We start from the raw sequence: 23737 nt of genomic DNA on the forward strand, positions 1-23737 counted from the left end.
GCGGTCCATGGACCGGAACCCCGGGCGGACCGGCAGGAACCCGGGCCGCGATCGCCGCCTCCCGGCCCCAGGCTCCTCCTCTTCGCTCCCCGCCGCCCTCTGCGGACGCCCGCCGGCCGCGCACCGCCGCCGCGGGCCTGTCAGAGCCGCGCCGGGAGGCTGTGTGGCGGGGCCGCGGGCGCCGCGGGACTGAGGCCTACTCCGCCGCGTCTCAGTGCTATTGTCCCCGGGCCTGGCCCTGAGCGGGGCTGCGGCCGAGGGCCGAACTCGCCGGCTCCACGGAAGATGCCGGACCAAGCCCTTCAACAGATGCTGGACAGGTACGAGCAGCGGCGGGCCGGGAACGGCCGGCCTCCGTCCTGGGCCTGCCCATGCTGACCTCGAGGCCCCGAGAGCGCGGGTCCTGGCGTCCGCCGAGAGTTCCACCGCCCTGGGGCTGGGAGAGGGCTCCGAGTTTGGAGGTGGCAGTGAAGGGAAGATTGGGCGAGCGGCCTGGGTCGTAGACTTAGAAACTTAGTTAAAGGAGTGGGGTCTGCTTCTACCGAAAGCTTGTTTTGGAGGTGAAGGGACGCTATTGTTAACCCGTAGAATTAGTTTCTTTTCTCCACCTCCTCCCCCCACTGTGTTGTCAAGGGTTTGGCAGCGATGTCACTGGGAAGAACCAGATTATCTTCCTGGAGAATAATCCCCTGCACTTTGAAGCCTCTCTTCACAATGCAAGGATAGGCACTTTTTTATTTAAGCCTGGGTTTCTTTTCTCCTTCCAACCCCCATCCCATCCCCACCCCCAAGCCGTAAGGTCAGAATATCCACAAGGGAGCCTTAACGGTCGCACTGGAGTAGAGGTTATGGAAAACAGCCACATGCATGCAACATTGAACACGTAGCGCGCCTGACGTTTGACTTCCCAGAAACGTGTGGGCTCATACTGGGACCCGTTGCCCCTTCCTGGGGGTCTCCAGCCCGTACAACTCTTTGAGATCTCGACTGCACCGCCCTCTGCTGTTTAAATCCCAGCCAGTGAGTTTTTGGTGATTAAACCCACGCTCCCCACCTAGGCAGCTTCTTGCTGTTCTGACCAACTGTTCAAACTTCTTCCTAATGTTTGTAGTTGCTTGCCACCGCATAGCCTAACTGGCCACCGTGGTCAGCAGGTGGTACTCTTTGAGTCAAGGGCCTCTTGATTGAGATTATAGCCATTGGCTGCTTGGGTGGGGGCACACGCCAGAGAAGGCAAGAAGTTACTCCTCATTTTTTATCCTAAATCCTTGGACAGGACTTGATACTTAGCAGGTGTTCTGTTGTTAGAACTAATGGACTTGTTGGGTTCTCCAGTTGTTTTTTTGTTTTGTTGGTTTCTGTAGCTTTGCAGCCTGTCCTGGAACTCGCTCTGCAGACCAGGTTGGCCTCAAATTCCCCAAGAGATGCTCCTGTCTCTGCCTCCCAAGTGCTAGGATTAAAGGCGTGTGCCACCTCTCCTAGCTGGTTTCTCCGGTTGTTTAGGAGTCTGGTTGCTTATCGGGTTTTCCTTTCCTTAGAGTTTATCATTCTTGACCAGGTGTGGCTTGCTAAAATATGCCCAGAGAGATTAATGCCTGTGCCAGTCGGTTCCTCCAGAAGGTATTACGTAGCTGTCTGTTCTGATGACATACCACTTTCACTTTTATGTCGTGACTTTAGAAAAATCTTTACAGCTAGATGTTGTCCTGGTTCTTCATACATTCTTTGGAGATTCACAGGGAAGAATTTACAGAAACTTGGGAATTCCGCCTGCCCTTTGCAGAAATGTAAACATAAAGCATATTTTGCTCATTTTCCACTCCATTACCCTAGCTCATCCCCCTCCACTACTGAATATTTTCCTGCCAAGCCTCCCTCCTGTTTTCATGTCTTTGTGTGTTCCACTGAATTCAATTAGGATTGATTGGATAAGCATGGATCTGGGTTATTTACAGGAGCGTAGGCAAGTTATCAGTGGCTACCCCACAAAATTTACTCCCTCTTCCTGCAGCAGCCGTTCCTGGGTAGGGCATGGGGCTTCATGAATCCCTCCTCCCTCCAGTGATGCAGTGTTGCTAGGCCCCATCTTCTGCAGGTCTTATATAGGTAAGCACAGCTACCTGTATGAGAGAGAGAGAGACCCTATCTTAGGCCAATAACCATCGCACCCACCATTGTTGGCTTTAGTTTTTCATTGGCAGGGACTGTATATATCTGCAGCTACCTGTGCTTGTGGATACAAAGCCAGAAGACCAGATTTCACAGTAGTTCTTACGTCCTTTCTGCCCACTTCTGAATATTTTTTTAGAAAGCTTGAAATTTTTCATTGTAAAAATACTAGGGAAAACAAACCTATGCTTATATATAATTTACAAGGGAGATGACTATACAGCTATTCCTGCCTCCACCGTTTATACAGTGTTTATACAGTGCTGGGAATTGAAGCCAAGGCTTCATGCTAGATAAGCACAGTAACACTGAACCACATTCCCATCCCTTACTTTTTTTTTTTTTTGGTTTTTCGAGACAGGGTTTCTCTGTGGCTTTGGAGCCTGTCCTGGCACTAGCTCTTGTAGACCAGGCTGGCCTCGAACTCACAGAGATCCGCCTGCCTCTGCCCATCCCTTACTTAATACTGACCATTATTCTGATATATGTAGCCATACTAGCTACTTATGTGTTCTCTCCTCAATAACTTAAGAGAATGTAGGAAGTTCTAGATACTATGCCCACATTTTGTTGCCAAAATATATATCCAGTTCAAAAGGAGACAAATATACTTAGAAAATTACCTGTTGTGTTAAATATGTATTTATACTAACAGCATCTCAGCTGCCCTATTTGCTCATACACTTAGCAATTGTAGTATTATGCAGAAATGTTAGTCATCCTGTGAATAGCCACAGTAATGGGAGTATAGTTTAATTGAATTATACCCGTAAAATGGTTAAAGTGATGAGTTTTATGACCTGGATATTTTACCATTTAATGAAGCAAGATTGAAGATTTTATTAAAGATATTTTAATATTGGCTTCAGCATGATGGTTAAGAGCAAAGAAGTGAGCCAGGCAGTTGGTGGCACATGCCTTTAATCCCCAGCACTCTGGAGGCAGAAGCAGGCAAGCCAGCCTGGTCTACAGAGCAATTTCCAAGACATCCAGGGCTACACAGAGAAACCCTATCTCAAAAAGCAAAACAAAAAAGTAAAGAGGTGTTCAAGGAAAGAAAAGTATATTTGAGACTATGATGTGGGTTTCTCAGAGTCCAAGAGACTTAAGTCATATCTAAGTATGGGTAAGAGGTACTACAAGGGAGAAATGCCCATAGTTTAAAAAAGGAAAAAAAGAAATTTACTTGGCATGCATATGTGGAGGTCAGAGGACTTCTTCCATAACATGTACCCCAGATACCAAGGTTAGGTGGTCAGACTTCCACATGTACCCCAGATACCAAGGTTAGGTGGTCAGACTTTGCAGCAGGTTCTCTCACCCACTGAAGCATCTTGCCAATTTTTTCCCATCTTAACTGAAAGTTTTTACACAAAGTACATATTGAAGTCCACATTGTTCTGCCCAGGCTGGGAACACATCTGTTTATAGTACCTGACTACCCTGTCTCTCCTGCATATTCAGCCAGTTTTCCAGGTGGAAAGCACAGTAAGAAACAAGCTTTAATTAGAAGTTGTCCTAACCACTTACACAAACTTTGGTGGAAGAAAGGGGGGTTCTCTATGAGTTAAATCAGTATCAGATTTGTAGAGAGCTGGGGATATAACTCAGTTATTAGAGGGTTCCCCAGATAAGCACAACGCCGCATTCATCCCCAACCTAAGTGTGGTAGAGACAGGCAGATCAAAAGTTCAAAGCTGGCATCAACTGCATAGACTGTTTAAGCTACCTAGACTACACAAGATTCTGTCACAAAAAGGTTTTTAGTTGGGGCTGGAGAGATGGCTCAGAGGTTAAGAGCACTGCCTGCTCTTTCAGAGGTCCTGAGTTCAATTCCCAGCAACCACATGGTGGCTCACAGCCATCTATAATGAAATCTGGTGCCCCTTCTGATCAGCAAGCATACATACAGACAGAACACTGTATACATAATAAATAAGTAAATCTTTAAAAAAGGTTTTTAGTTTAGAGGTGGTAGGTGGTTTTAGAGACTGGGTCCTGCTATACTGCTCAGGGTAGCCTCCAACTTCGTGGGCTTGTCTGACTTCCCAAGTTGCTGGACTGCACACATTTGTTACTGTGTCCAATCAGAAAAATGTGTTTAAATTAGCTACTCAATGGAATTATTATTCAGTCCTCAGAGGCACATTACTTTGGGGAAGGTCCAAGGCCCTCCCTTATAAAACCAAAGATACTTAAAACTGTTTGAATCCTCTGGTTCACTACTCAGAATTACTAGAAAGATGAATAAGAAAAAAAATGGATAACAAAGTTCAGAAGATAGATTCTGTAGTGGAAGATTAAAAGGAGAGAAAAGAAATGCTCTACTTGGAATAAATTCATTGTTTGGACTCTGTATTTTAATATAAGTTCTACAAAACCACATAATAATTCCATCCCATTAGCTAAAAGCTTCATGTGCACCCCTGGAGGTAAACATTTTTCTCTTAATTTTCAGAAGTTGCTGGGTGTGTTTTGCCACCGATGAAGATGATAGAACAGCTGAATGGGTGAGACCATGCAGATGCAGAGGATCTACTAAGTGGGTTCACCAGGCTTGTCTGCAACGCTGGGTGGATGAAAAGCAAAGAGGAAACAGTACAGCTAGAGTGGCATGTCCTCAGTGCAATGCTGAATACCTAATAGTTTTTCCAAAGTTGGGTAAGGACTGTTTGACTATATTAAGAACAGCATATGTGTTTCCTGTTGTTATTATATAGATATATGATGTCAAGTTTTTTTTTTTTTTTTTAAAGGAAATGGTGGGGACTTGAGACAAGATCTCACTCTATCCCAGGCTGGCCTGGAACTCATGATAGTTCCCCAGCCATGAACCCCAATACCCAGCTCTCTGGTTGGCTGGTTGGTTTTTATGTTTGAGTATTTTGCCTGAGTGTATGTATATGTATGTGCATGCCTGGTCCCCAGGGATGCTACAAGAGGGCATTAGATCCCCTGAAGCTTAGTTTGATAGTTGTAAACCACCAAGTGAGTTCTGGGAACTGATTCCAGCACTTCTGCAAGAACTGTCAATGCTTTTTAATATGTCGCCCCTCAGATTTATTTTTAAATTATTTCATATCTTTGCTTTTGGGTGAATTTTGATATTTTCCCTCTCTGAATGTCAAAGATTTATTTTGCAAAGAGTTTACAATATCTTTAACAAGTCCTCAGACTTGCCTATTTGTCTTTGTGTTTTTGTTTGAGAAGAAAAAGATTTCTAGCACTCAGGAGACAGAGACAGGTGAATCTCTGTGAGTTCAAGGCCAGGCTGGTCTACAAAGCAAGTTCAGGGCAGGCAGGGCTGTTACATAGAGAAACCCTGTCTTGAAGCATTACCCTACTCCCTCTCCTCCCCCCGTGGGAAAAAAGAAAAAACTTTCATGCCTAACTATGGATATAACTGAACAAGAGAGCTGTAATACAAAGCCGACTCAGGGCTGGAGATACAGCTTAGTCAGTAAAGTGTTTGCCTGGCAAACATGGGACCTAAGTTCAGTTTTCAGAACATGGAGCCCTGTGCTAGAGAAGCAGAAACAGGGTTGTCCCACACCCTGTCTCAAATGAGGTGGACGGTGCTTCTGGGGATTACTCCTGAGATTGCCGGGCGGTGGTGGCGCACGCCTTTGATCCCAGCACTCGGGAGGCAGAGGCAGGCGGATCTCTGTGAGTTCGAGGCCAGCCTGGTCTACCAGAGCTAGTTCTGTGAGTTCGAGGCCAGCCTGGTCTACCAGAGCTAGTTCCAGGACAGGACCAAAAGCTACAGAGCAACCCTGTCTCGAAAATTAAAAAAAAAAAAAAAAAATCATTCAGCCTTAGGATGGAAGTACAAGATTTACTGGTGTGTAGCACCTCACCCAGTTCTACCTGAATCTGAATCACAGCTAGAGCAAAGTTGGGTTTACAGTGTCTTGAGACAAAGCTGATTGCTTCTTTTGGAGTAGCCTAATATGTTTACCCAAAAGTTTCAGCTTACTTTTGTCACTCAATTTTGAAATGCAAAAACTTGAATTTACCCAAAATATTAGGAAAGTTTGTCTTTATAAAAATCTTTATTATATGAAAGAATTCACAATAAAACTTTTAATTACAGGCTTCTCTAATACCTTTTGAATTAGATTTATAAAAGTTGTTGTTTATAAAGTTTCAGTTGCCATCCATTATATAAATATAATACTGTTGAAAGTGTATGTGGTCAGACCCACCAAGCCATTGAAAATCCAGTCCTGTGGACTGAGTGTAGCTTAGTGGCAGAACGCTTATTAGCATGCATGAAGTTCTAGGTCTAGTCACCAGTCAGTGTTGGAAAGCTAATAAAGCCTTTCTAAAATACTGAAACTTTTATGCCCTTAATTTGTGTTGAGCATTTATTCATGTTTTCTCTTTCCTGTTAGAATTAGAGTTTTCAAGGACTAGGATTTTGTCTCCTCCCATACTCCTTAACTCTTTGTGTTGTAATCTGATACTGTATTCCTAAAATTATGGTCCTGTGTCATAAAGGCGATTGGCACACTCAGTTGGGGATTATCATCCAGAGGATTTCTATATGTGCATTGGTGTTTTGTTACGTGTGTGTCTGTGTAAGGGTGTCAGATTCCCTGGAACTGGAGTTACAGACAGTTGTAAGCTGCATGTGGGTGCTGGGAATTGAACCTGGGTCCTTTGGAAGAACAGTCAGTCTCTTAACCTCTGAGCCATCTCTCCAGCCCCTTGCTTAGATAATCTTTAACTCAAAGAAATAGTTCCACAGGCTGGCTTTTTATCATAATGATATGTTTAATACTAAATATTCTTCCTTCCAAATATTAAAACTAGTCTTGGATTAGTCTGCCTGGAAGAAATGAAATATTTGGGCAAAGTAAAATTAAGATAAAAGCCAAGACAAGAGTTTTATCTGAAAAGTCTAGAATAAGTAATTGAGCCCGTTCCTTAATTTTACTGGGCAAGTATTCTATAAATAACCCAAGGGACAGACACAAAATTTTCAAAATTAAAATAAGGGTTATGGGGTTTTGTACAAAAAAAAAACCGTATAATTCCTCAAGAAAGTTTAGCTTATTTTGGTATGATTTTCTGCAGTTTATTAGGAAAAACGACTCAGGCGTCTAGGTTGTCATTCAGGCTCTAATAAATAAAATAACTGTGGGCTGCCTTTTAGGAATTACATTTTCATCCAAGTACACATGTCTTTTATATGAGTTATATCCCTCCCGTTCACTAGTTTCAATTACCATATGTATCTTCGGAGAGAATTCAGTTACACAAATTGCTTAAGAATCATGAGCATTTGGGGTACATCAATAAATAAAATCAGAACTTTTCCCCTTTGGAGCCTGTATTTCAATACAGGAATAAGTAGATCTCTAAAGACCTCTATAAATAAATATGTTTTAGACTTTGCATCTGGCCATTTTCCAGTAAAACTTTAATTAAAAAGTAGACAGCTGGTTAGATTTGGCTATGGGGTTGTGGTTCTCCAACCATTGTTGTAGTAAATTGAAATAGATTTAATAAGAAAAGTATGTTATGTGATGAAGATGCTTTAGGAAAAGGAGATGTGTAAGTAAGTATGGTGTGGTATAGATTAGCAGAGGGAACTTTATGAAAGTAAAGAAGAAATCAGCAAGGAAACTTAAATTGAGTGACAAGATGTTCTGGAAAGAACCAACCATATGTTGGAAAGAAAATATGTCATGTTTAGCTGATAGGCTAAGTAAATGTACTGAGATTAAACCACTGAATTTAGATATGTGGAGGTTGTTAGTGATACCCATGAATAGGTTTTTGGGAAAAACTAAAGGAAAATTGGACAGTTATTTTGAGTATTCAGAGGAAGCAAGGAAATGGAGTAGTAGGACAGGAAGGATCAGAAGATTTTAGAAGGCCGGTACACTGGGAAGGTGAGGCAGGTGAATCTTTATGAGTTCAAGACCAGCCTAGGCTAGATAGTGAGGCACTCTCTCAAAAATAATAAATAAATAAATAAATAAATAAATAAAAAGATTTTAGGGGGTTGGTGAAAAGATTCAGCAGGTAAGGACACTGCCTGCCAGTCTGAGTTCTGGTCCTTGGTGGTTGAAGGAGAGAACTACTTCCTGAAGGTGTCCTCTGGCGTCCTCAAAACACATACCTACATCCCACATGTCCACACATAGTAAAAAAAAAAAAAGTTTATTTTAAGATAAATGAAATAATGTTTGTCTGATAGAAACAAGTAGGGTTAATGATGAAGGAGCCAAGAAGAGAAAGGCGGGTGCTGTGACCTTGCGAATGAAGAGATACCTCCTGGTCTAAAGTGGAAGCTTGGCTCCCAGGGCTCCAGTATTGACCATGGGAACGCGGAGGATCTCCTGGCTTTAGTTTTCTGATTACAGATTTAGCAATCCTAAGAAATTCAAATGCTGAGCTTTTATTATGTACCCATGGTTTCTGGCTTCCAGTGCCACCTTCTAAGGAATCTTTCCTTCACAACGTCACCTCTGTCTTTACAGTGGCTGGCTCTAGAAGTCAGTGGGGAGTTTTTATCGAGCCTTTATAAGATTTTTTTTTCCTTTTATGTTTGTTTAATTATTCTATTGTGAAATTACTATGTTAATTTCTTTATACAATATGGTAACTGCTTTTGTGTTTAACATTCTTTAGATTGTAGGCTCCAAGAAAGCACGGGATAGAACTTATACATTTCTAAGAAATGTCTAAAATAACAGTTTGTATATAGAGATATTCGACAAATAAATTACTTAGCCAACAAGTTACTTATACCTTTGGTTAAATGCAGAGGTTCAGTTCTTTGGTTTTGTGGTGAACAGGTCTACAGCCTTTCCATTTCTCTGCAAAATTCTAGAGGTAAATTAAATTGGACTTACTGGCAAGTAAATACTTCCAAAATAGTAAGACTATAAGTGATTATTGGCACATGTGCTATTAGAATACCATAAACACTCACTCCATAATCATTTAGAAAAAGCTATGCCAGCCTGGTCTACAAGAGCTAGCTCCAGGACAGACTCCAAAGCTACAGAGAAACCCTGTCTCGAAAAACCAAAAAAAAAAAAAAAAACAAGAAAAAGAAAAAGCTTATTAGAAAATAATTTTCTCTTTTTTAATTTTATTTATTTTTATGTGTATGGATGTTTTGCCTGCCTGTATGTCTGTCCACCGTGTATGTGCAGTGCTCACACACGGGGGTGGGGGTGTCAGATCCTCTAGGGCTGGAGAAGTAGGTGGCTGCAAGTTACAACAAGGGTCCTGAACTGGCCATGTTTCATAACTAGTAAACGCTTAAGTGCTTTCCTAAAATTCAGAGAAATCACTACAAGAATTGATGATTTTTTTAACTCCTAGTATCAGAGATGTCTGTCCTTTTGGAATAAAATGATTTTGGACTCTGTCAAGAAACCTAAACGCAGGACTGGAGAGATGGGTACATGGGTAGGAGTGCTGATTACTCTTCTAGAAAATAATTTTCAACTAAATACAGTAAAATCAGGTAAAATAAATTGACTTGTGTGGCTATAAGAAAATAGCCATGGGGCTAAGAGATGGCTCATTGGATAGGAGCACTTGCTGTTCTTACAGAGGACCTGGATTCAGTTCCAGCACCTACATCAAGGCTCACAGCCATATGCAATACAGGTGCAACACAGACATGCATGCAGGCCAGAAAAAAATCCTTATATACATTAATAAATAAGTAAATATTAATATTTTTTAAAAATAGCATTACCTTTATACACTGTATCAAGACACAATGACTAAAGTCAGAAATGCAATTTTTTTTTTTTTTAAACAGGACTTAATGGTTCCTAGGAACTATTTGGAAAAAAAAACAAGCAAACTCAAATAGTCCTTTCACTCTACAGTAGCCAGTGTGATTGAGGTAGAAGTGAGGTTTCCCTCATCTGAAGCAACTTTATTTTTTATTTTATTTTTTTTTTTTTTCATTTAATCACTGCTTGGCCCTTTAGCTCTAGCCCTTACTGGCTAATGAAGCAACTTTATTTATTGCTCTAATTACAGGATCAATAATAAAGTTTGAACAGCCTAGATATTCATTCATGCAAATTATCGAGAAAGTCTAAACTACTCAAGTCTGAATTTCTGTTAGACATATAACAACTAGAGATTGGAGAGATGACTCAGTAGCTAAGAGTATGCTATAGCTTGCTCTTCTAGAGAACCCAAGTGCAGTTCCCAGCACCCATGCCAAATGTCTCACAGTCACATGGTAACTCCAGCTCAGGGGATCCCATGCCTCTGACCTCCATAGGCATCCAGACATGTGACACACACTTGCACACACACACAAAACATATCTAAAAATATCTATTTAACAACTGTTTTTAGAACATCTAACTTCATACAAGTGTTTTAGACCTATAGAAAATATTGAAGAAGTCATCCTAAAAACCCACCTTGTGTTGAAACTTTTCTCTCTTCATATTGTAGGTCCAGTCGTTTATGTCTTGGATCTTGCAGATAGACTGATCTCAAAAGCTTGCCCTTTTGCTGCAGCAGGAATAATGGTTGGATCTATCTATTGGACAGCTGTGACTTATGGAGCAGTGACAGTGATGCAGGTTCACCATTCTACTCTATTCAGTGATACTACTTTTGATGTGAAGGTCTATTAAATATTTGCTAGGAGTTTTTAAAATGTATTGTTTTAAATAAGTAATGATACTATCATGATTAAAGAATAACAAGTTATATAAAAAGTAGACTAGAACCAGCAAGATGGCTTAGTGGGTAGAGATGCTTGCCACAAAGCCTAATGAAATTAATGATCCAATTTCAATTTCCCCAGCCCTCACATTGATAGAAAGGGAGAGAACTGGATTCCCAAAAGAAATTGTCTTTTGACCTCTACACATGAGCTGTAGCATGCCCCACTCCCATCCATGCACACAGTAAAGTGCTGTACAGAGTGGTCTAGGGAGAGTTCTCCTGTCCTTCATTTGCCTAGATCCCCATCACCTCCTTAGGTACCCACTATGGCTAATTTCATATTATAGCTGCAGTCTCTTTTCATAATGATTCTTGATCTTTTCATATAACTGTAGAGATCTGTCTAGCGTTCTGTGTATAAAAATACAGCAGTTTATTAACCATTGTGTTTTTACCTTTAGGTAAGTCTCACTCAGTGTTGGGACTTCAAGTAAGGTGTACATAATGACATACTAGAGAGCAGTTATATAATTATGTATGTAAATATGAATCAAATACAGACCTCTATCAACATTTTTAATTCAGTAAAAGGGAAAGATCAATTGCTATTATAAGAAAAGTCTTGAGCTGGTGCTTGAAAATTTTAATAATTTGGATTTATAGACTGGAAATATTAATATAAGCAAGGAAACAAAAGTTACAAATATGTATTGTGGGTTAACTGTTTAGAAATCACCTTTTTATTTACTCCCTTGCTTGAAACATTTATTCCAAGAATGAGTGATTAGCTGGGATGGTAGATACGTACTGTGTAATTTTAAGAGTATTGGGACAGCATCTTTTACCTACCTAAACATGCATATATGAGTATGTAAGCAAAGCTCTCATGGTAAAAATCCTATAAATGATTACATTGAAAGTAAAAAGTAAGATAATAGATGTTGCTGCTGTTACTTAACATTGTTTTGGCTATTCCAATCACCATACAACACTTCTATTTACTTGTTTTTATTTCTATGCAGTGTCTAAACCAACAGTATTTATGTGGGTTTTTTTTTTTTTTTGACAGGGGCGAGGGGCAGACTAGTTTATGTCAAGTCCCAGAGTTAACATTAGCAAAACATGAATGGGCAGGATATGGAGCTTGCCTCCAGTTTGATTTGTAGCCTAAAGTTGGCCTTGAATTTCTGAACTTCCTGTCTCCACCCTGCCAAGGGGTAGGATTATAGCCTTATGCTACTCTAATGGTTAATGTTGATTTGACAGGAAGTAGGCACTAAAAATACAAACCTCTGGGCACTCCTATGAGGGATTATCTATTTTAGGTTCATTGAGGTGGGGCTCTGGATTTTGTAGAGCAGAGAAAATGAACTGGGGCTACCTTGTACTCGGCTGCATCAGACTCCTGTCAGCACTTCCCACTATGCTGACCTGTGTTCTCAGCCTGTCAGTTAGGGAACCCCTTAAATCCTTCTGTTGGGTATTTAATCACAAGTAAAACTAGCTGATACAGCTACTGTGCCCAGTTTATATGGTGCATCAACTGAGCTACATGCATATCATGCCCTGAGATTTGCCATCCCCTAGGGCCTAACATTTTTTTTTTTAGTTTGCTGTGATCAGCTCTGCAGTTCATATATAAATCACCAGCCAGATCACTATTCCTTTCCAGTTAATTCTCATTACTTCTCCATGTCTCCAGTCTATAGTTAATGGAATTTGAATGAGATTCTTCATTTGCTTTTTGTGTTTTTTGGTTTTTTTGTTTCGAGACAGGGTCTCGCTGTGTAGTCCTGGCTGATCTTGAGCTCATGAAGATATACATATTACTGCCTCACAAGTGATAAGTTGGGGGGGAGGGGTTACTGTTTTGAAGCAGCGTCTATGTAGTCTTACGTAGCCCTGGCTGCCCTAGAACTTGGTTTGTAAACCAGGTTGGCCTTGAACTTAGAGATTCACCTGCCTTTGCCACCATCTGTTGCTTTTTGATTTTTTTTTCTTTTTCTCTTCACTCTTTTAGGGGCCCACCACCCAGTTCCCAAAGAGTCACATGGAGGCTTATTCTTATAAATGACTTGCTTATTTCTAACCAGCTTCTCTTAAATTATCCCATCTCTCTTTTGCCTTTGGACTTTATCTTTCTTTTTTTTTTTTTCGAGACAGGGTTTCTCTGTGGTTTTGGAGCCTGTCCTGGAACTAGCTCTTGTAGACCAGGCTGGTCTCGAACTCACAGAGATCCGCCTGCCTCTGCCTCCCGGAGTGCTGGGATTAAAGGCGTGCGCCACCACCGCCCGGCTGGACTTTATCTTTCTATGTGCCTTTCTTCTTACTCCATGGCTTGCTGTGTAGCTAGATGGCTGACCCCTGATTTTTCTCCTTCTATTTATTTTCTCTGCATGCCAGTCCCGCTTTTCCTTTCTCCTGCCTACCTATTGGCCATTCAACTCTTTATTAGACCTACCAATCAGGTGTGTTAGACAGGCAAAGTAACAAACAGAGCTTCACAGAGTTAATTAAACAAATACAACATAAAAGAATGCAACACATCTTTTCATCATTAAACAAATGTTCCACAGCATCAACTAATGTAACACTTCTTTAACTAGTACTCCACAACAACCTTCAAATCAGATGGAGAGCTAGTGTTAAAGGACTGCCACCACACCTGTCCAGCCTTTTTTTTTATGTTTTTTTAAACAAGGTCTTTTTACTTGAACTCCTGATCTTCCTACCTTAGTCTCCCAAGTGCTGGGTGACAGCTTTATGGCACCACTTGACAAAACTCTAATAAAAAAATTAGTATACAAAATAACGGGTTTATTAATGGCATTATGCATATGTGTAATAATTTTTGTTCTTTCTTAGCCCAGTTCCCCACTATCTTTTTCCCTACCCTCTTGCCTTTCTTACTGGATCTTTTCCCTCCAGGGAGGCGCCTCCTAATTTCCTGTCATGTGGATGTTCTTTTACCTCCTACCTTCTCACAGTCCCCTTTTAAGTTTTATAACAAAAGCATATGTAATATATACACACAAATTTGAATCTAGATTCTGTGTAGTCTAGAAGACACAGTCTTTCCTTACATGTCTGGTTTATTTTGCCTAATATAATGATTGCCAGGTTTGTCCATTTTCTTGTATATTATCCATTTTCATTGTCCATTGTTCATGTGTACAACATTTTCTTTGTCCATATATCTATCTTTTGGTAGACATAAGGGTCCTTTGGGTATATCACCAAGAGTAGTGTAGTTTTTTGATTAACTTCCGTGCCAATTTCATTAGTGGCTGCACAAGTACATATTCTCACTAGTCAAATATAAGAATTCCTCTTTTCCACATCCTTTCTGACCAACCTTTGTTTCTCAAAATTAGTCATTTGACTGAGATGGATTGGAATCTCAGAGCAGTTTTGATATGTATCCTTGATGTCTAATAATGTTGAACACCTTTTTAAATATTAATATGTATTAATCATTTGTATTTCTTCCTTGAGAAGTATATTCAGCTCAATAGCCCATTTTGGGATTAGAAAAATTCTACTCACAGTAGCTTTAAAAAAACCAAATATTAGCCGGGCAATGGTGGCGCAGGCCTTTAATCCCAGCACTCGGGAGGCCCAGCACTCGGGAGGCAGAGGCAGGTGGATCTCTGTGAGTTCGAGACCAGCCTGGTCTACAGAGCTAGTTCCAGGACAGGCTCCAAAGCCACAGAGAAACCCTGTCTCGGAGAGAGAGAAAAAAAAAAAAGAAAACCAAATATTTAAAAACAAACCATCTTCAAGTTCCTGAATAAGACATTAAGGTCTACAAGATGGCTCAGTGGTTAATAATGCTACTCTTTCAAAGGATCTGGGTTAAAGTCCCAGCACCCACTTGGGACCTCACAGCTGTCTGTAACTCTAGTTCTAGGAAGCCCAACCCCCTTCTACAGGTACCAGGCATACATGTAGTGCACAGACACACGTTCAGGCAAATACCCATACACTAAAATTAAAAAATATATATGTATATTATGATGGAAAGACCTTCCTTATACATGGACTGGCAGGATTAATATTATATAAATGTCTATTGCCGGGCAGTGATGGTACACACCTTTATTTCCAGCACTGGGGGAGCAGAGTCAGGTGGATCTCTGAGTTCGAGGTCAGCCTGGTCTACCAAAGTAAGTTCCAGAACAATGAGGGCTCCACAGAGAAACCCCATCTCCAAAAACAAAAGCAAACAAACAAGTCAAAATCAAACTCCATATTCAACATAAAGTGCATCACAGAACTAGAAAAGGCAATCCTAAAATTCATAAATACTAAAAGACCCTCAATAGCCAAAGCAATGCTAAGCAAAAAGAGCAATGCTGCATATATCACTATATCTGATCTCAGCCAGATGTGGTGGTCCATGCCTCTATTCCCAGCATTCTGTGAGTTCCAGGCCAGCAAGGGTTACATAAGACCTATCTTAAACACACACACAAAAAAACTGATCTCAGATTTAACTACAGAAACATAGTAACAGTACTATGATGCTGGCACAAAAACAGGTATGTAGACCAATGGAATAGACTATGGTTAATACAGCCATAGCCACCTAATCTTCAGCAGTAGTGTCAAAAACATGCATTAGTTTGGATGTGATGTCCAGTGTCTGTAACTGTTTGAGAGGTAGAGGCAGGAAGATCAAGAGTTTAAGGTCAGCCTCAGCTACATAGTGAGTTTGAGACAGCTATCCTGGGATATATGTGAGACCATGTCTTAATACACACATTGAGGAGAAAAACCAAGTTTTTCAGTAAATACCTCTCCTCCTTTGTGTCTGTCTTGTTCTCCATGTAAACAGGATATCCACTTGAAGGAGAATGAATCAAAGATCTTAGAAAAACATAGGTTAAAAAAAAATTCTTAAAGGCAAAGACAAGAATTTTTCCTGAAGGACTCTAGCAGCAGGAATTGACAAACAGAATTACATTAAATTAGAACATTTCTGACAGCAGAGGAAACAATGACCACAGTAAAGGTAGCCTTCAGTATTATGAGTCTTTCTCTGTCTTCCTAGCCAGCTTTCAAATAATGTAACGGAAATTTCATATGAAAGCTCTGCCTATAGCTCAGGCTAGATCCTAACTAGTTCTTTTTGGATTTTCGAGACAGGGTTTCTCTGTAGCTTTGGAACCTGTCCTGGAACTCTCTGTAGACTAAGCTGGCCTCAAACTCACAGAGATCTGCTTGCCTCTGCCTCCCGAGTGCTGGGATTAAAGGCGTGCGCCACCACTACTCAGCTCCTAACTAGTTCTTATAACTTAAATTAACCCATTTCTATTCATCTACATGCTGCCATGTAGCTTGTGGCTGTTACCTCTCCTCCTTCGTATCTGTCTTGTTCTCCGTCTCCTGGCATCTCTCCTGCATGCCTAGATCCCTCTTTCTACTTCCTCTCTCTGCCCAGAAGTGCTGCCTATACCTCCTGCCAGCTACTGGCTGTTTATTAAACCAATCACAATAAATCTTCATACAGTGTACAGATATCCCATAATACTCAGAATGAGAAAAAATAGTTGCTACCTGTACATTAGACAGGATACTCATATCCAGAATATATAAAGAACTATAAAAAAATCAAATTTCATTTGCATATGCATTTTGTATAGGCCAATTCAGTGTGGAGGTCAGAGAACAACTCTTTGAAGTCAGTTCTTCTGTTACCTTGTGGAATCCTGTGATCAAGCTCAGGTCACTTAGGCCTCTGTGCAAGTACTTCTACCCACTAAGCATCTCCCCATCCTCCACTTGCATTTTTATTGAAAAGACAGCATGTTAAAAAAAAAAGAGAGACAGCATGTTATTAACCTCCCCAGCACTACAATAAATGACTTTTAAGCATTGATGGATTTAAACCCTAAAAACAATGTTGTGCCATAGATAAACTTATTCCTAGTGTACTGATTGATGTGTCCTATTTCAGATAGCAAAAGCACATTAGGCCCTGCCTTTAGTGTAAAATAACCTCCATAAACATTGAAATGTTTTTCTTTTTTTTTTCTTTTATTCTTACTTAAGGCAAGATCTTTTGAACTTCTAAGTACCTAGTAGCTAGGAATTAATAGGCAATGTGCATTGCACTAAAGCCTTACATAAGCAGAGCACTGTGGCCACTGAACTACAGCCTCAGCTGCTAGCTGTGTGTTTAGGCTGTCTTTTGAAGGCTAGTCCCACTCTGCTTTGACTGTACTTACCTAAAAGGAAGCACAGGACACAAACATCTTCTAGATGACAAATACAATCTAAAATTATCCCAGTCCCAGAGCCCACTGACAAATTTGAGTAAGAGAAATGAAAGTAGCCTGGCGGTGGTGGCGCACGCCTTTAATCCCAGCACTCGGGAGGCAGAGGCAGGCGGATCTCTGTGAGTTCGAGACCAGCCTGGTCTACAAGAGCTAGTTCCAGGACAGGCTCCAAAACCACAGAGAAACCCTTTCTCGAAAAAACAAAAAAAAAAAAAAAAAAAAAAGAGAAATGAAAGTAAATGATAGAAGACCCACCCTGCATTCTGGTGCACAACCCCCCCCCCCACAAACACAATGATACTTTACAGTCTAGGTTCTTTTTTTGGGTATAGAGTTTCTCGGTTCTTGAATTTTGTCTACTAAGCCATGAATTCATAGAGAATGGAGTCCAGCATCGCAGGCTCCTTTCCATTAGTTCTCACCAAGTGTGCTTTCCTGGGTTGAGCAGGTTGGTGTTGAGCTGAACTAGGTGCCTTTTTCTTTTTGATTGTTTTCTTTCACCTGTTTTAGGAAGGTGTCTCAGCTCTTAGAGTACTTAATTTACTCAATACACACAATTCTCTTGGCAAGAATCTTTTTCTTAACTTGCTTGTTTACAGTGATGCCCTTGGCATGCTAACTGATGTTGTAAACTTCCAGTTTTGCCATGGTTACACTTAATGGGGCATTTCTCTTTAGTGTCTGCCATATCACCCTTCCTGTAGATTTGAATGTTACGTGGCCAGAAGAACACTTTGATGTTTCCAAAAACAGTCTAGAGAACATACAGCGGGTGCCTTTCATCTTTCCCTCTGTGTTTGTCATTTTGGCCAGTTACTGAAAAAATGGCTGCTGCACTGAAAAGCTGTGTGTGCTTTTAATCCCAGCACTTTGGAGGCAGGAGCAAGTGGATCTCTTTGAATTTGAGGCCAGCCTGGTCTACATAATGGGTTCCAGGCCAGCCAAAGCTACACAGTGAGACTATGTCTCAAAAAATTAAATAACAGCAAATCTTGGATGTACCTTCACAACTCTGCTGAGATGTAATTAATGCAATCAGCCATTTTTGTAAAGTTATTTTATTCCAATGTAAAATGGAATAGCTTGGCTATACTTGGCTGTATACTCTTGGCTAGATTATGATGATTTTTATTTTGAGACAGGGTTTCGCTGTGTAACCCTGGCTAACATAGAGCTTTGTAAACCCACCTACTTTCCGTCTGAAAGTCACAGAAATCTCCTTTCCTCTGTGTTCTGAGTACTAGGATTAAAGGTGTACATTACCTCACTCGGCTATGGGTGATCTTTCTTTTTTATTTTATTTTGTTTTATTGTGGTTTTTCGAGACAGGGTTTCTTTGTAGCTTTGGAGCCTGTTCTGGAACTAGCTCTTGTAGACCAGGCTGGCCTCGAACTCACAGATCTGCCTGCCTCTGCCTACCAAGTGCTGGGATTAAAGGCTTGCGCCACCACTGCCCGGCTTATTTTTATTTTTAATTTTTATGTTTGAGATTTATTTTTTATACTTATATATGTGAGCCTGTTGGAGTGCATCTACACCACTTGGGTGTAGTTCCCAGAGGCCAGAACAGCTTGTCAGATCTCTTGAACTGGAGTTACGAGTGGTTGTTAACTGCTTTGTGGGAGTTGGGGATCAAACCTGGGTTCTCTGCAAGAGCAGCAAGTGTTCTTAACCACTGAGCCATCCAGTCCCAGTATTATTTCTTATAAACAAATCAAGGCTAAAGGCTTTCAGACTTTTTTTTTAACTTTCTGTTTTTTGAAATTAAGTATTTCTTACAAAAGGAACTGAATATATTACCACACAAATATGTATGTGCCACTGTGCCCTGCCTTTAACCCCAGCACTTGGGAAGCAGAACCAGGCAGATCCCTGAGGTAGAGACCAGCCTGGTCTACAGAAGAGTTCCAGGACAGTCAGGACTACACACAGAAACCATGTCTCAAAAAAAAAAAAAAAAGCATACTGCTGCTTTAGATAAGAAAATAACTGTAGCAAATGCTGTCTGCTTTTCAGGTCGTAGGCCATAAAGAAGGGCTAGATGTCATGGAGCGAGCTGACCCTTTATTCCTTTTGATTGGACTTCCTACTATTCCTGTCATGCTGATACTGGGCAAAATGATCCGCTGGGAGGACTATGTGCTTAGACTATGGCGCAAATATTCAAATAAACTACAAATTCTGAACAGTATATTTCCAGGTAAGGTCCTGAATTGTGCTGTATAAATAAAGCACTGTTGAATTGATCTTTAGAAGAACCATCACATGGCTTTGTTGTTTGGCGGGGGGGGGGGGGGTTAATGTTTAAAGCCGAAAGTATTTTTTTTAACTATTCCTAAGGTTTAGTACTAACATGATGCTTCCCCCTTCTTCTAGGGATTGGTTGTCCTGTTCCTCGAATTCCAGCTGAAGCTAATCCTTTAGCTGATCATGTCTCTGCTACCCGAATTTTGTGTGGAGCCCTTGTCTTTCCTACTATTGCGACAATAGTTGGTAAACTGATGTTCAGTAGTGTTAACTCAAATTTACAAAGGACAATCTTGGTAAGATGGATTTAATATTACTTGTCTCAAGCACTATACAGAAGAGAGTGAAACTGTATTTGTTTTTTAAGGGGGAGAGAAGTTCTGTAGGGGCTCTGTGTAGTTCCCCTGCCTTGTCTTTTCATTAACCCCGCTGTCACCTTAGCTTGAAGGAAATAAAAAGGGGGGTTTTGCTGCTGCCAATCTGGCCTTTGGACCCTTTCTATAGGTACCTTCTTTTCTGGAATATGCTCTGGGCTCAATCCCCAATACCAGCATCATAAATAAACACAATATGAAACTGGCTCATGTTGTTTCCTGCCACCCCACTTGCCCTCCTTGGTCATAGTCCGCATGGCGCTCTGCCAATCTCCTTTCTACCAAATGAATGTAGAACTCCATGGGAAGAAAGCAGCTCAAATGATGCGGGTGGAGGAAGCTCTTCCTCCGCCGCTTGAAGTGTCTACTTTTTGCCTAATTTCAGCCCTAACGGAAAAGAGTGTTTTCCTTGCAGTTATCAGGATTCATTTGGTGCCAAACCCTGTGTCTTTTGTGATCTTTGTAAAGTTCTTTTTCTTGTTTCTCTAAGCCTGCATTACAAAAAAATTAATCTCCCTTTTTATTTTAGGGTGGAATTGCTTTTGTTGCCATAAAAGGAGCATTTAAGGTTTACTTCAAACAGCAGCAATATTTACGTCAGGCACACCGCAAAATCTTAAATTATCCAGAGCAAGAAGAAGCATAAAACTGACTTCTGTTGTTCTGAGGCCTCTCATCCTGACGAGCCTGACGTGTTGTTCTGATTCCATCATTAATGTACTAGTGGAGACTGGTGATAAGTACTGCTCCTATATTTTTAAGAAATATAATAAAGCACGCAAAGCAGGGGATCCTCTCAGTAATCACAGAACCTAAGGATACGATTCAACTTGGTTATTTATATGTACTGCTTTGACGGCTGTCGACTAAACCATTATTTTAGCATGGAAAACCTGGGTTTGTTCATATTTTTCCAGACAAAAATGTAAAGATAAAACTGTATAAATATTAAAAATGGACATGCTGTTTTATTCTGATGCCTCTTTTGTATATACTCATGTTCAGTGTTTTCTTAGAAACAGCAACTCAATGAAGGTCCTGTGAGGACTTTCCTCACTGGCATAATCTGATTACATGCTAAACAGGAGCCTGTGCTAATATGAGGAAATGTAAATTAGTTCTGAATAAATAACAAACCAAAAAATATATACGTGAGCATTGAAATGATCATCCGAACAACAGAGATTCTGTTGCCTTTTCCTTAACCCATGTGACATCTCAGATATATAGGGTCAGTTTCCAGGGCTTCCAGATCACTTTTTCACTATTAAAGTTTATTTATGCAATGTTGACATCATAGTTCATAATGTAATTTTGACCCATGTATTCATCGTTGTGTGTGTGTGTGTGTGTGTGTGTGTGTGTGTGTGTGTGTGTATGTGTGTGTATCTGAGGGGTTGTTCAGAAAAGGTGGGAGGGAGGGCGGCAAGGGAGGGACAGGAGAAATGAGGTAGAAGGCCTGTGTCACTCAGTGTTTTTAAATCCTGTATTTCTAGGACTTGGGGCTGCCAGTTAGTAATTTAAACAGAGATTAACTTGGAAAAAAATAATAAAATTGCTGGGGTTTTTTCATCGATTCAGTTATTTAGATATTTGTTAATTGCCTCCCATTTACTCAGCCACTGCAGGGTGCTGTGGGATACAGTGGTGAATAAGATAAACTTGGTCCCAGCTCTGACAGTTTGCAATTTGTTAGAACAAGCAGTAAGTAACCCAAACTGTGGTCTTGAGCGTTTCGTGAATCTCAGTCAGTGAGGTAATTATGAGAGCAAGTCTTTAATGAGTATCCAGGTGTTGGTTTGGCTATATCCATTTATAAGATAACCAATACTGATGTGTTTAGGGTGTTTTGTTTTTGAGTCAAGGTCTCTCACATAGGCTTCCTAGGTATCTGAAGATGACCTTGAACTCCTGCTCCTCCCAATTATAGGCTGCTTTTTATGCAGTGCTGAGGATTGAACCCAGGGCCTTCTGCATGCTAGGTAAACACTACAATTGAGCTACATCACCAGCCCTCTTTTAGGTCCTGATTGTCATATTAAGGGGGCTAGCTCCTTAATAAATAGTCTGTTTAACTAGTTATGTATTTATTGTTCAAAAGCAGTTACTTGGGTCATGTTAAATAGTGACCATTCTACTGTTCAGCGATCTGAGTGTTCTTTTACTTATTTTCATTGATTAAAATGAAAATTTTAAAGCTTAAAAAACACTGTTCACAGTGTGTGGTGCATGATAATAAATGGTCCCCTACTGAGAAATCGGTACTTTAGGAGTGTAACAAATATAAATTGAGCTGGGTTAGATTGTAAATAAAACATACTTTTAGTAAAGACTGATATCTTTCTAAAGGTTGAATAACTCAGTTTTGAGTTTTATGGTATCTGTGAATGACTATTGAACATCCAGAGTTGTAATAATCTAGGGTATAAGGGACAATTTGACTGAATTAACCTAACACTGCTGTTCTAAAGAGAAAATATGAACTCTGATTATAAATAAAAATAACTTAGATATTTAGCTGCAATTATGAAATATATTGACTTTTATAATTCCCATTGTGAAAAGACATACTAAAGAATGACCTTGATAATTTTGTTAAATTGAGCAGCACTTACAGTTATGCAAGCACTCAATTCCCTACATATTACTTTAATGTCCAAGATGGGTTTGATTGGCATCAAGGTCCATGAAGGACAAGGAAGCAGCTCTAATCCCTTGGGGGCAGGAAGTAGAACTTTGTAGAGTAATGGGGAAGGAACCACAAGTGCCTGCAGAAAGGAGCGAATGCTAGTCTTGCAACTGAATAGTTTCAAATCTTAAGAGCCTTATTCCAAGAAAATGACCCATGCCAGTCCTGCCCGGATGGTGGCCACCCAACCATGAAGCAAAAACATGGGCAGAATTAAAGCTGGGTAGGTAGCTTTAAGAGCCTAGTTCAAGTTTTAATAACTGTAGTGTATAACCATGGCAAAATGGCTGCTTGGCCACAGTTATTTTCATCTCTAAAATGCAAATCACACTTAGACAATTTCTAGGATTAGCTGAGAAAGGACAGAGATTCTTTAGGCCTCAATAGTTCCTAAACAGTGGTGGTCTGCTCTCTAGGACAGGACAGTAATAAACAGAACAGTAGAGAAGAGAGACAATAGAGACTTTGGGAATATGTGAGTATACTGTTCTCCAATTTATTTTCATATTGTTTTTGTTATTTCTAGAAATGTCAATGTTTTAAACCTCTTTTTATAAAATTCAATGTTTAGTAAAATTCTATTGTAGAAGTTAACTCCATCTAAATGGCTGAAAATATTGTTAATTATGTACTTACCAAATGATTGAAAAATATATAATCAAATTTAGTGACTTTATTAGTCACTGCCTTGCTAATTCTGCTGTAATTTTTTAAAATATCTTGTTTTTAATATAGAAAACTCAATACTGGCTGGATTAGGTTGAATAAAGAATTTTTATGCTCTTTAGGTGTACTTTGTCTGTTGAACCAACCCTAAAATTAGTTCTGTACCTACATAACATACCTACGTTTTTTTGGAGTTAATTACCAAAATCTTTGTGAGACTATAAAAGTAATCTAAATAATCTTAAATTTTGTTATTTTTTTAGTATTAAATTTTGGGGAGTGGGGGTGGGATACAGAGTTTCTCTGTGAAACAGTCCTGACTGTCCTGAATTCAATTTATAGAACAGGCTGGCCTCAAGCTCACTGAGTTATGTCTGCCTCTGCTCCCCAAGTGCCAGGAATAAAGGCCTGCACCAACACCACTTCCAGAAGTTTTATTTTATTTATTTTATTCGAGGCAGGGTTTCTCTGTAGCTTTGGGCCCGTCCTGGAACTAGCTCTGAATGTGTGGGTATGTACACATTGGGTGCAAAGTCCATAGAGTCCAGGAAAGGGCACCAGATCCCTGTGAAGCTGAAGTTACAGATGTAAACCACCAGGTGTGGGTGCTGAGAACTGAACCTGGATCCTCTGCAAGACTTCTA

At 40.3% G+C, this 23737-nt stretch overlaps 1 protein-coding gene across 4 annotated transcripts; it reads left to right on the top strand.

Annotated features, from left to right (window-relative positions):
• Window positions 1-122: 122 nt before the first annotated feature.
• On the top strand, window positions 123-23210 carry Marchf5 (membrane associated ring-CH-type finger 5). Of its 4 annotated transcripts, none has more exons than XM_075973932.1 (6): window positions 123-320; window positions 4628-4830; window positions 10618-10793; window positions 19134-19317; window positions 19494-19660; window positions 20268-23210. In XM_075973932.1, the coding sequence occupies exons 1-6, from the start codon at window positions 286-288 to the stop codon at window positions 20382-20384; spliced, it is 882 nt and encodes a 293-aa protein (XP_075830047.1). In that variant the 5' UTR covers window positions 123-285; the 3' UTR covers window positions 20385-23210. The 4 variants fall into 4 exon arrangements, with proteins under 4 accessions (XP_075830047.1, XP_075830048.1, XP_075830049.1 ...); XM_075973933.1 differs by having other exon boundaries at window positions 10618-10748; XM_075973934.1 differs by lacking the exon at window positions 20268-23210 and having other exon boundaries at window positions 10618-10748; window positions 19494-19675.
• The last annotated feature ends 527 nt before the right edge of the window (window positions 23211-23737 follow it).

Source organism: Microtus pennsylvanicus, chromosome 5, assembly GCF_037038515.1.
Source record: "Microtus pennsylvanicus isolate mMicPen1 chromosome 5, mMicPen1.hap1, whole genome shotgun sequence".
Lineage (NCBI taxonomy): Eukaryota > Metazoa > Chordata > Mammalia > Rodentia > Cricetidae > Microtus > Microtus pennsylvanicus.